Source organism: Aricia agestis, chromosome 20 (genome assembly GCF_905147365.1).
Source record: "Aricia agestis chromosome 20, ilAriAges1.1, whole genome shotgun sequence".
NCBI lineage: Eukaryota > Metazoa > Arthropoda > Insecta > Lepidoptera > Lycaenidae > Aricia > Aricia agestis.
This window is the reverse complement of record NC_056425.1, coordinates 1,480,260-1,493,720: the sequence shown is the minus strand read 5'-3', so window position 1 is coordinate 1,493,720 and position 13,461 is coordinate 1,480,260. Positions and strand designations below refer to the sequence as shown.

The 13,461-nt window shown below is 40.7% G+C and overlaps 2 protein-coding genes across 2 annotated transcripts; one reads left to right on the top strand and one right to left on the bottom strand.

Moving 5' to 3' along the window:
- Positions 1 to 1,222: 1,222 nt before the first annotated feature.
- LOC121737475 (lipase 3-like) lies at positions 1,223 to 2,858 on the bottom strand. Its single transcript, XM_042129154.1, has one exon. It carries the CDS (start codon positions 2,825 to 2,827, stop codon positions 1,352 to 1,354), a length of 1,476 nt encoding a protein of 491 aa, XP_041985088.1. The 5' UTR covers positions 2,828 to 2,858; the 3' UTR covers positions 1,223 to 1,351.
- An 8,210-nt stretch (positions 2,859 to 11,068) lies between these two features.
- On the top strand, positions 11,069 to 12,454 carry LOC121737388 (lipase 3-like). The gene has a single exon (XM_042129061.1). The coding sequence runs from the start codon at positions 11,078 to 11,080 to the stop codon at positions 12,452 to 12,454; it is 1,377 nt and encodes a 458-aa protein (XP_041984995.1). The 5' UTR covers positions 11,069 to 11,077.
- Positions 12,455 to 13,461: the final 1,007 nt, after the last annotated feature.

The window sequence follows — 13,461 nt, the reverse complement described above, 5'->3', positions numbered from 1 at the left end:
TGAGAGCGGCAGAAATTCATCCTGCATGATGCATCCAAATTCTGATGGAAAATTCTTGTACAAAAAGTTCTTTGGTATCGACATTAACAATTCTAGAGTTCTAGAGAACTTGAAAACTCTACTATATAAAGATACTAATACTAATTACTAGTACGTGGATGACCGAGCTTTGCTCGGTATAGCAAACACTCATTGACTTCGTATTACTTAATAACGCCATCTGCTGGTCGTTAAAACAATTAGTTGCTCACATAATAGTACTATTATTCGCCAATAGATGTCAGGAAGAGTCATATTTTTCAGTTTATCGATTATCGATAAAACACGAATAAAAAGACATTTTCTGAAAATGATTCCTAGCTAGATCGATTTATCGCCCCCGAAACCCCCTATATACCAAATTTCATGAAAATCGTATCCAATTATATATATATATATATATATATATATATATATATATATATATATATACAAGAATTGCTCGTTTAAAGATATAAGATAATAGTATGTAGAGGTGTTAAGTACTACTAACACAATATTACAAAAACTATAACACAAAGTAATTTAACTTTTAAGACCATAATTTATAGGATTTTTAGCTACGAATTACGATTTTATGTGAAGTGAACGGGACTTTTATTGGCAGATAGCTGATGTAATAAGAAGTAACTTAGGCTACTTTTTAACCGACTTCCAAAAAGGAGGAGGACATATTTTTACTTTTTTATTTTTTTCCTATGTATTTTACATTTTGTTGACGCGATATACGTGATATATATAGTAATATCGCGAATACTTTAGGGTGTGTACGTGTTCCTTGTAGAGAGTTCATTGAGAAAGTAGCAGCGCTGAAAGACGATTTTTTTTTTCACTTTTGTATGGGCGAGGGCCCGAGCGTCACGAGTTTTCCCATACAAAAGTGAAAAAAATTTTTGGTCTTTCAGCGCTGCTACTTTCACAGTGAACTCCCTAAAATATTATCACTTATTTTTGTTACACCCTGTATATTATTTGGTATATTAGTGCTATTACTTACAAATTTTTAAAACTATAAAAATATTGAGATGTCTTGACATAATTAAATTGATTTTGTATAAGTAAGTAATATATTATAATATTTTGTCTGAATTTATGAAATTAATTAGTTATATTTAAGTATATAGTATTATTTAAGTTATATTTAAGTTTTATTCTATCAATGGAATAAAATGAGAGGCATAAATAATAATAATTAAAATAATTTATTTATCTCACAATCTCATAACATAGCTTCATCATCGGCATAACATTGGACGGACGTAAACATAACATAACCTAACTTACTCTACTATTAACACGGGCCAAACTCAACCTAATACTTGTTACTGGACATGTGGTCTTTGACGATGGTGTCGACAACCCTCTGGTTGATGACCGACGTCTTCTGGGAGAACTGGAAGTCCATGTGGCCGAAGTGCTGCTCGGGGACCTTGTAGAAGTCGCGCACATCGGGCAGCTCGCCGTGCAGCCTCTCCACGTCCGCGGGGTGCGCCAGCCAGTCTTCCTCGCTGTAGTAGATGGCCACGGGCACCTGGACGTCAGTCATGTTGTATTTCGGCGGCTCCGGTTGGCCGTACACCTTCATGTTCACCTCCGACCCGTAGTCGTACTTCCTCAGCTCGTCCGCAGCCACCGCCTGCCCGAACTGCTTGATGTGGCGCGTGGAGCCGCCCGCGGGCAGGTGCCGGGCGATCACCGGCAGCTTCTCGATCACCAGGCCGGTCGTGTCGACGCCCGCGATGACGAAGTTGATGTTGCCGCAGACGTGCTCGCAGCCGACCGCCTCCTCGCACATCCGGCCCCCGACCGAGCGCACGAGGCGCGCGCTGGGCCGGAACTCCCCGGGGCCGAGCTCCCTGGTGACCCACTCGTAGGAGCGGCTGGCGGGCGATATCATGCGGAGCAACGGGCTGCGCGCGTGCCGCATGTACACCGTCGGCGCCAGCGCGTGCATCATGGCGACCTTGCGCCCGTGCTCGGGGTACGCGGAGGCCATCGCGAAGAAGGCGGTGGTGCCCGCCGAATGGCCGACGTAGTACAGCTGCGACTGCTGCGTCTCTCGCAGCACGTGGTCGATCATGGCGGGCAGGTCGTGGGCGGCGATCTCGTCGACGGCGAACTGCCAGAAGTCGGGCTGGGCGGGGTGCTTGGCGGCGTGGCGGCGGGAGTAGCGGCTACCGCGGACGTTGCCGAGCCACACGTCGAGGCCGGCGTCGACCATCTGGTAGGCGAGGGACTCGCCGGGGCCGAGCAGCAGCCAGTCATCGGCGCTGCCGAGCAAGCCGTGGACGAGGAGGACGGCGGGCCTGTGCTCTTTAATTTCTTCGCCGGTCTTGCCCCTGATGCGGATGAGGGTGAGGTAGTAGCCGTCGGCGGTGATGGCGACGTGCTCCTCGACCCTGTAGCCGTTTTTCTTCAGCAGCTGCGTCGCGTTGAGCTCGGCCTCCTCGGTCCAGCCCGATCCGAAGACATGGTGGATCCTCCGCTTGGTGTCCTCGTCGATGTGTCTCATGGTCTCGAAGGCTTCATCGAATATGTGCTCGGAGGAGTCGCGGTAGATCGCCGGGACGCCCTGCAGGATCAGATTGTTCCGGAGGGAGTCGACGTCGGCGATGACGGCGGAGTACACGTCCCAGCCCCTCTCCTCGGAGGAGCGGGAGGACTCGGGCATGTTCTTGTAGTAGTCGTAGGGCTGGACGATCCAGTCGTTCTGGCGCCGATGGGTCCGGAAGATGTTGGCGGCGGCCTGGCCGGCGGCGAGGCAGAGGAGCACCAGAGCGGTCTTCATGGTGTGGAGTGTGCTGTCCGATCGCTGTCCACAGCTTTTATACACACGATAATGCAGAATCGACACTTTGCTTTGCCTAGACGAGTGAATAGTAAAGGCGCGTTTACACATATTCGTTATTTGCTAAAGTTAAAATTTTACTGTCTGGTCTTTGCTATCAAATGTTTTAATGTAGAGTAAATAATTTAAGTAATTTAAACTGCTTGAAAGTACAATAATCTACGTTTATATTTTTAATTTAAGGATTTATCAGATTTTAACTACTTATGCCGTTTCGTTTCTAGGCAGATATTGTATTATTTGTATAAATTAATAATTAATTAAGAAAATGTAGTTATTTTAATTGTTACACTTTCTAAATAATCAGAATAGGAAATTAATTTATTTATAATTCATTTCCCGGGATTTCATTAATTAAGTTCTATCAATTTTATAGAGCGTGTGTAAACGCATCCTAAGCTCTAGATCCAATCCAAGCGATACTAAATAGTATGTAACATATTAATTATAACAATAGAATAAAACGATTTTTTTTATGAAATAAGGGGGCAAACGAGCAAACGGGTCACATGATGGTAAGCAACTTCCGTCGCCCATGGACACACGCAACATCAGAAGAGCTGCAGGTGCGTTGCCGGCCTTTTAAGAGGGAATAGGATTAGAGGGTAGGGAAGGTAAGGAAGGGAATAGAGAAGAGGGTAGGAAATTGGGCCTCCGGTAAACTCACTCACTCGGCGAAACATAGCGCAAGCGCTGTTTCACGCCGGTTTTCTTTGAGCCCGTGGTATTTCTCCGGTCGAGCCGGCCCATTCGTGCCGAATCATGGCTGTACCACGTAAAATAAAAATATAATTAAAATTACGTTTTGAATTAATTTTATAGACTTCTGCAGGGTAACAAAACAAAATAACTTTAGGACATGTCAAGTGTTAAATTATAGAGTTCACTGTGAAAGTAGCAGTGTTGGAAGAGGTTTTTTTTATTTTTATTTAATTAGGGATATTTAGGGCCGATTCACACCGGAATGGCAGCGCGCGGCAGCGTCATATCATTTAAAATGATATGACGCTGAAAGTGCTCGCCTCGCTGCCGCGCGCTGCCATTCCGGTGTGAATCGACCCTTAGAGTTTTTATTTTTGTATGGGCAAATTCATGGATGTCGGGGCATTTCTCGTTCAAAAGTTTCATAGTCAACTCTAGATTAATTTAGAAATTAGGGCTAATTTCATAGTTCGTACCTAGCTTGGTTTCAATTAAACCAGGGGTTCCCATTGGTTCGGGCGCTATCAGTGCCGAATTTATATTTTCTATGAGAGTAGGTCACTCTATTTCCACCGCCCCATGTACGTTATCTGTAGGGTCTCTATGAACGCTGCCGCCCCTAGGCCGTGGCCTCTAACTGCCTATTTATAAATCCGCCGCTGAGAGCTTTTAAAAGTTTAGAGTGTAAGCCTGCAAGCATTTCTTTGCGGCACCCAAGACAGCTTTAGCATGTCCCTCGAGATCATAATATCAAAGGGTTTTCGTGGTTGGATACCGCTGTCGATCCTGGCGACACAGGAGATACAGTGGTGGGAATGTGTGGTGGGCCAAAGCCCGTTGAATAATGAAATAGCCTGCGAGCAAATAGCTATCATGAAAGTCTATATTACGTAGATTTAATATTTATTACTTAATAATTAAGTTGCAATATAAAATAAGAATAGGCGATGATGATCATATTATTATGTACCTACTAATTATATCTTTTTGACTTATTTTGGGCATATTTGCTCAGTTATAACTAAGTAAGTTTATTGACGATAAATAATTTCTAAAATAATTATTCTTCAGTTTTTGGAGTTGTTTCACAAAATATAGAACGCAAGATAGCAAGTTACACGGTAAACAAGAAAATGCCGAGTCGCGTATTAGTAGTAGGGGCGACATGATTTTAGCGTTTTATGGGACTGGTTTGGTTTTACGCATATAGTTCTAGAATTGTTATAACTTACTAGCTGTTGCCTGCGACTTCGTCCGCGTTAGTATAATAGATCACGTCCCAAGTATTATTTATTGTACAAAAATATTCAATGTACAGCATTGACTTTCCTACGATTTTATTATAATATATAGATGTTCCGCGCGGCTTCGCTTGCGTAATTTAGGAATTTCACGCGACCGTACATTATTCCGCAAAAAAATAGCCTATGTCCCTTAACGTGATCTATTCTTCATGTTTGCCAAATAACATAAAAATTGCTCCAGTACTTCTTAAGAACCTTAAGATAATAAGCAATTTCATATAATTTCCCCCATTTTTTCCACATTTTCCTCTATTTATTCGCTCCTATTAGTCTTAGAATAATAAAATATAGCCTATGGCCTTTCTAGATAAATAGGCTATCTAACACTGTAAGAATTTTTCAAATCGTATCAGTAGTTCCTGAGATTAGCGCGTTCAAATAAGCCCTTTCAAATAATTTCCCCCATTTTTTCCACATTTTCCTCTATTTCTTCGTTTCTATTAGCCTTAGCGAGATAAAATACAGCCTATAGCCTTCCTCGATAAATGGGCTATCTAACACTAAAATAATTTTTCAAATCGGAGCAGTAGTTCCTGAGATTAGCGCGTTAAACAAACAAACAAACTAACAAACTCTGCAAAATTATAATATTAATATAGATATTTGATTTATGTTTAGCTATTACAGTTCTTGAATAAAAAAATGCATAGTACGTTACGCCGCAGTGCTACAAAGCGATAATAAGACTATTTCTGCTGCTGCTGGTTAAGTGGTCTCTATCCTCTATCATAAATAGAAATATGTTTTATTTGCCAGCGAAGATTTCCATGTTTATATCGTATGCTTTAGAAGTTAAATTATAAATAAACTAGATTATTATCTTAGAGCAGTCTGAATCTCCATTAAAATTATATTTATTGTCCATAATATTTACATTATTCAAAGTTCGGCTAGATACTTAAATATGGTATATCTAGCGTATGATATGTATATTTCTTGTGATACATCTATTAAGCACACAACCAAGTGTTATGACTCTTATATGTATAATTATTTATCTAGTGGGTTCCGTACAATTTTCAGCAAACAATATTGTAACTGATAGATTTCATAGATATTATTTGCGATAGCAGAGTCTAAATATGAAATAATAAATATCAATTACTTATCAAATAAGTAATACAATATTAAATACTGTAAGAAACACAGTGCCGTATCAAGCCTATTGTGCCCATATCCAAATTTATTTGGGCCCCTAAACTAAGTAAAGATTACTTTAACATAGGGGAGCCCAGCTCAAAGCGGCCATAGGAGGCAAAGTGGCCACCCTTAATATTTCGGTTATTTATAAAGGCAGAGCAACGTTGCTGCTCTGGCGCATAGTGAACATCCCACTCAGCCCCGCTCCATGATGCGGTAGCGGTTGGGGAAGGCGCGAGCTTGTAGCGCCAAAAATATTGGAATTGCACGTTTTATTAAAATAATTCAAGGTAAATTCTTCCTGTTTTAATTATTTTCTTGTATATTTGAATGCTTCTATTTTTCCGGTGTCGTTGCTTATCTATTTAACTAAAATATGGGGAAAACGGGGGAAATATTAGAAAATGTTTACTTATCTCACGAACTACTGGAGCAATTTTTATGGCAATATTTGGCACAGATATAGAGTAGACCACGTGAAGAGAGTAGGGACATAAGCTATTTTTTTATGGGAAAATGTACGGTTTCCGTAAAATTCCTGATTTACGCGGGCGAAGCCGCGCGGGACATCTAGTACATTATAATTTGTCAAACTGTTCAATAATACATTGAAGTTATCATACATTACTCACCGTTAAATATCTCTGAGTGCCAAAGCTATTGTCCTAAGAAACCCTAAAATAAGCGCTACGTATGAGTATTGAGTAACAACTAACAGCAAAATTGGCCGGTAGCTTTGTCGCGTAATCGTTTTAACTTTTAGAATATTCTGTAAGCAATTTGAACGATTATCGTTAAACCAACCAACATCACAACCAACCCAAAAAACAATGACCAAAAAACAATAATTCTTAAAATATTATGGTTGATGTGACAAAATGGATTTTTAATGTGTTTAGGTACTAGGTTACACCTGCAAGTGACTTTTTCTGAGTCTCCTATTATTATGGTCCAAACCATTATTTACCCAAATTGACATCCTACTAATATTATAAAGGCGAAAGTTTATTTGGATTTATGGATGTGTGGATGTGTGGATGTGTGGATGTGTGGATGTATGGATGTTTGTTACTCTTTCACGCAAAAACTTGCAGTTGCGCCGCAGACATGCGCCGCCAGTGCCCGCCGGGCACCAGCAGCACAGTCTTTTTGCCCGCCGTGTGCGTTGGTAATATAGGATTCCCAGCTTTGTGCTATCGTTCGCGACGAAATTGACCGGCCCGCCCCGTCCCGCCGTCTGCAAAGCGCCTTAAGTTTTATCACTTGATTTTATTACACTCTGTATAGACTTTACAGCACTGATTACTGAAAGAACAATTTTTTGTGTTTTTTATCCAGGGAAAGCGTCAGAATAATGTTCCATTTAAAAGTTGAAATAAAGAATATTACAAACATACAAGATACGCGCTATACACATAACCCTCCTGGCAGTCGGGTAAAAAAGTGTCTTTCAGCGGTGCTACTTAACATTGAATTCAATTTAAGGGACTCAAACACACACTAAAATATTATGACGTCTTAGTTTTGTTACACCTTTATAGCGGAAAATGTTGATAGAATTCGGTAGCAATAGTACCGTGCGCTGTTCATTTTCAGGAATAAACAAAAAAAAAATTAAAAATATATAATATTATATCCATAGCCGAACATATAACCTCCTCCTTTTTGGAAGTCGGTTAAAAACTATTCTGTATCTCCTTTGTGTCTTGTGACGTATTAAAATTAAATTTTTCTTTCTTTCTTTGTTTCCTTTCTTGGAGGCTGGGACTCAAAATATGTCTTATGGCGGCTCTCGACATAGGCGAACGCGTTGGCCAACGCGTCTGCAGACGCGTTGGCAGTGCGCTTGCAACGGCGTTTGTGAGTAATCCACACATAGGAAGGTCGTTCAGTATGCTTTGGATCGCGCCAATGTGCGGACGGATTCAAAATGGATGTTGAGTCGCTAACAGCTGCAGCTGTATATTTATTCACAGCTTATAATTACTTTGTAAATGTGGACAAGAATAAGTTTTTAAAGGGTATTCTCGAAATAAATAAGTAAAAGGCGAGAAAACGTAACAAACAAAGAAATAAACTCACTTTTACATATTTTATAATATTAAAATATATTTTTTTATTACTTATTATATATAAAAATTATTACTTATTACTTATTATAATTATCATGATTAATAATTAATAATATATATTTATTATTTATTTAATATTTAATTTATTTTGTTTTTAGTATATTTTGTTGTTATAGCGACAACAGATATAGGTACATAATCTGTGAAAATTTCAGAAATCTAGCTAAGTATAGCGGTTCTTGAGATACAGCCTGGAGACAGACAGACGGACAGACAGATGGACAGACAGACAGACGGACAGACAGAAATGCAGACAGAAGTTGAAGTCTTAGTAATAGGGTCCCGTTTTTACCCGTTGGGTACGGAACCCTAAAAACATCGTGAGGAAAATAGAATGTCCAATAACCTTATTTTTTTTTTTGCAACTTTTGATATGATTTTTGGTTCCACAGGCAGTTTTTACTCTGATAGGGTCTATACAGACGGACCGCATTTCAACTGCAATCCAACCGCAAATTGCAGTTCAAGTGCAGTTTGAATGCAGTTGACATGACTGCAATAGAACTGCAAACCAAATGCGCAGTCGGATTGCAGTTCAGTTGCAGTTGGCGTGCAGTCGTGTGAACCGCATACCGACTGCATCCAAACTGCACTGCTACTGATTCCATGCGCGGGAGAGCGGAGCGTGCGGGTGGGTGGGATAGTGCAGTTTGGATACAGTCGGTATGAAGTTCACACGACTGCAGTCAACTGCAATCCGACTGCGCGTTCGGTTTGCAGTTCTATTGCAGTCGTGTCAACTGCATTCAAACTGCACTTCAACTGCAATTTGCGGTTGGATTGCAGTTGAAATGCGGTCCGTCTGTATAGACCCATAGGGCCCAATAAATTTAAATGTTTTCTCGATACTCATATTGTTCGCCATTTCGTCAAGTTAGATGTTAATTCGCCACAAGAAGGAAACGTGCACTCTTCATCGCCGCTCCGGGCGAACTGATCGCGCGGCCTATGTGTGGATGGAGCGCGAAGCTTGCGACAAATGTCCTTTGATCTTTTGCCGGCATTTCCGACCCGCGCGGCAAGCTCGCAGACGCGTCGGCCAACGTCTAAATACCTACGGCCAACGCGCGAACGCCCGTTCTACACATTGGGCCAACGCGTCTGCAGACGCGTTGGCCAACGCGTTCGCCTATGTCGAGAGCCGCCATTAGATAAATGATTGGTCTCGCGCGCGCGGTCGTAGCGCACGCGCGAGACCAATCATTCATCTAAGAAATATCAAATACTGGATGTCCCGCGCGGCTTCGCCCGCGTAAATTAGGAATTTTACAGAAACCGTACATTTTCTCATAAAAAATATTTCCCCCGTTTTTTCCACATTTTCCTGAGTTTCTTCGGTCGTATTAGTCTTAGTGTGATAATATAATATAGCCTATAGTCTTACTCGATAAATGATCTATCTAACACTGAGATAAGTTTTTAAATCGGACCTGTAGTTCCTGAGATTGACGCGTTCAAGCAAACATACTCTTCAGGTTTATAATATTAGGTAGGTATAGATTATTTTTAATTATCGCTTGACAAACTCGAGTCTCGATCTAAAAGACTATGAAATGGTATAATATGGTAGTGATGATGATGATGATTATGATGAATGTAATTTGCATAGTAGCATATGCTTTCTGTTCTTAAAACAACGCCGAAACTCCCAAACATGTATCTATAAAGAATCAGGAGTTCTCTTAGCACCTTCCGAACCACGGTATACCAGGTATACCTCGGTGCAAAATCTTACTTGTTGGTAGCATATGCTTAGAATACTTCTCACGAAACCGAAGTCACCACATGTTTCCCTATAAGTTTTGAGGAGTTCCCTCGATTACTTATGGATCCTTCATCAGATCACCACTTTTGTGAATATAATACCAAATTCGGATGATACCCTATATACCAAAAGAAAAATTTTGAAAATCGGTTTACAAACGGCGGAGTAATCGTTGAATATAAGAAAACGAACATAACACCTCCCCCATTTTGAAAGTCGGTTAAAATTTTAGCCTTGTGTTATTCTGATGTATAAGCTATATTATTGTAAGGTTTCATTAAAATTCGTTCAGTAGTTTTTGCGTGAAAGAGTAACAAACATCCATACATCCACACATCCATACATCCATACAAACTTTCGCCTTTATAATATTAGTAGGACTAGTAGGATATAATATATAATATAGTATGATAGAGTCATGAATGGTTTATTAATTCAGTCATTAATCTTTAGTCTCAGCATGCGAATTCTAGAACAATAGTAAATAATATTATAACAATTGTTGTTACAATAATATATTTTCTGATCATCATCACCTGCTAATGTATGAACTATCATGGATAGATCGTTTGTAAAAACTAGTGTCAGTTTTATAAAAAGACTCACGATTCGTAATTCCCAAACTGTTGGACGTCATCCATACAAAATGCGCAAAAATTGGCCAGGCGTGAGCCGGATGTGGATGGAAAGAGTTCCGTAATCCGTATGTTATTCAGACGGCAAACAAAATATATAATTATTCAGACAGACGGGCTATTTATGCCTAGGTTGTGTTTATTTTGTTTAGACATTATAATAATGTAATAACCACAGATTTTAGAAGGTAATAAACTAATAACAATATCTATTATTGTAATTGATGGTACACATAGGAAAAATGCACATGATGTAGAGTCTGTGTAGAGTCTACAAGACGTATAATTTTGACTTTTGTGTAACTCTACGGGAGTTTCATGGCTTTCACGTAACGTTTGAACTTTGACCCTATGATATTCTTGTTTTAACCTCGTTCTGTGGATCTCCGATTAATCTACAATTAACTCGTCATCCTCGCAGGAAACAAGCATTTTGTTTTGTATAAAAAATATATCCAATGTACATCACACGGCCAGTGTTAAACCAGACAATACTATAGATTGGTCGCGCCATGATTTTTAATTTCGTTTTAATGGTAATCGCCTCGCTCCACCGCGCCGAAGGTCAGTTCAGTTTTCGACAGTTCACGCATAGTTTGATCGAGAATCCCGTCGTTCAGTTGGCGACGCACGCGTCGGGAGAAGCCTTTGCGACCACCCTGAATACTGTGTCGGCGATTCCAAACGCTATAGCATCCTCTTTGGGAAGATACCACGTACCCACCATCAATAACGTCTACAACACAGTTGATATCCCCGACGGCTTCCTCGAGGAGTACAACAGTGGCCTGTCCAACGAAGACGCCAAACTCAGGATCGACGAGCTACTAATAAAGCATGGGTTCCCAGTCGAAGTGCACAGAGTGGAGACAGACGACGGTTATATTCTCGCGATGTATAGGATCCCAGGAAATGGCAGCGCCGTTTTCCTCATGCACGGGTTGCTAGGAAGTTCAGATGACTACGTGATCTCCGGGCCCGAATCCGGTCTCGCTTATCTCCTGGCCAGGGAGGGTTATGATGTTTGGATGGGCAACGCTCGCGGGAACAAGCACTCCCGCCTGCACAGGACCTTGACAGCGTCGCAAAAGGAGTTTTGGGACTTCTCCTGGCATGAAATCGGAGTGTACGACCTGCCGGTGATGATAGACCTCGTTTTGAACGTGAGAGGTGAAAGGAAACTAAAGTACGTCGGTCACTCGCAGGGGACAACGTCGTTTTTCGTCATGGCATCCGAGCGACCGGAGTACAACGAGAAAATAGCTGTAATGGTCGCTCTATCTCCTGTCGTATACATGTCTCACTTAAGATCCCCGGTGTTAAGGCTTCTAGCGCCGAGCAGCCCTATTATCTCGAGCGCTTTAAACATAATAGGTGCGCACGAGTTCCTCCCCAACAATCTTCTCATGCGAAACGTCAAGAAGGTGCTGTGTCATGGAACAGTGGCTGAGCTTCTGTGCTTCAACGTCGTTTTCCTCATCGCCGGCTACGATCTCTCCCAGTTGAACGCGAGTAACATTCCCGTGTTCTTCGGGCATATGCCCTCGGGGGCTTCGACGAAACAGCTTGTGCATTACAGCCAAGAAATCACGTCGGGAGAGTTTGAGAAGTTCGACTACGGCTATCATGTCAACGAACAGATTTACGGGACCAAAGAACCTTCGAAATATGATTTGAGCAGAGTAACTGCGCCTGTCGCCCTCTTTTACAGTGATGCTGACTGGTTGGCCAGTCCTAGAGACGTTGAGAGGTTATCGAGGGAACTACCGAATGTGATAGAAATGTATAAAGTGCCGTTCGATAACTTCAACCATTTGGACTTTATTCTGGCTAAGAATTTCAAGACGCTGATATTCGACAGACTGATATACATTTTGGATGGATATTAATGAATTTTATGAAATAAATTGCATAATATGCATTATGTTTATTAAGAGCCTTTCTTTGCCATTACATTCTTTGGTCAAATACCCATACCTACTTTGTAACATCGTCTGAAAACAGTTTATATCGCAAACATCCTTTTCAGGTCGATTGAAAATAAATATTTACTTAGTTGATATCTAAACGTAAATAATCGCATCTAATAATTTAACAATTAACAAGTAGGTATTGAGTATTTCTACTTAATTATTATACTACTTATTTAAATTTCTTTAGAATACTGAATAGTATAATTTAATAACTTGCTATTGTTTTTAGGGTTCCGTAGTCAACAAGGAACCCTTATAGTTTCGGTCTGTCCGTCCGTCTGTCCGTCTGTCTGTCCGTCTGTTTGTCCACGGTTTTTCTCAGAGACTATAGGACCTACCAAGCTGTAATTCGGCATGAATGCCGATATTAATGATGCCCACAAAATGGTATATAAATTCTTAAAAAATATGTTTTTATGGTACCTCCTCAACATACACATCAAGCGGGGATGATTATTTTTTCGCGTCCACCCGACCGTGATGGGATGTCGTTGGATAGGTTTTTTTAAATATTACAAATATTCATAGATAATTTTATGATTTAGGGATCCATTTGTAAATCGTTAGAGTCCACTGCAGTTCATCCAGAAGGGGGGACCTTCTACCAGCTAAGCGGTTGCTTCTGGAAATGTGAAAAAATACACGGGACTAGGAAATATGATGCTGAATTTATAAGAAAAACGGCTAAGAAGACTTCATAAGTTTTTAAGTAATAGTCGATCAACTAAAAAAAATGTATAGGCATTCGGGGTAAAACACCGCACTGGGTAAAAGTACGCAGTACTTGGTACTACTAATATATATTCTGTGTACTAATATCTCGGTAAGGGGAGAGCGGGCTTTCTTGACAAAAACAACGGCGCTTGAGCCAACATATTGAGCTGTCATTTATTGCGCAGTGCGTATTGTGGTTCGGTTGTTTG

Excerpts from the sequence above, each read along its gene's own strand:
- LOC121737388 (XM_042129061.1), top strand. The coding sequence starts at position 11,078 with ATGATTTTTAATTTCGTTTTAATGGTAATCGCCTCGCTCCACCGCGCC.
- LOC121737475 (XM_042129154.1), bottom strand. The coding sequence starts at position 2,827 with ATGAAGACCGCTCTGGTGCTCCTCTGCCTCGCCGCCGGCCAGGCCGCC.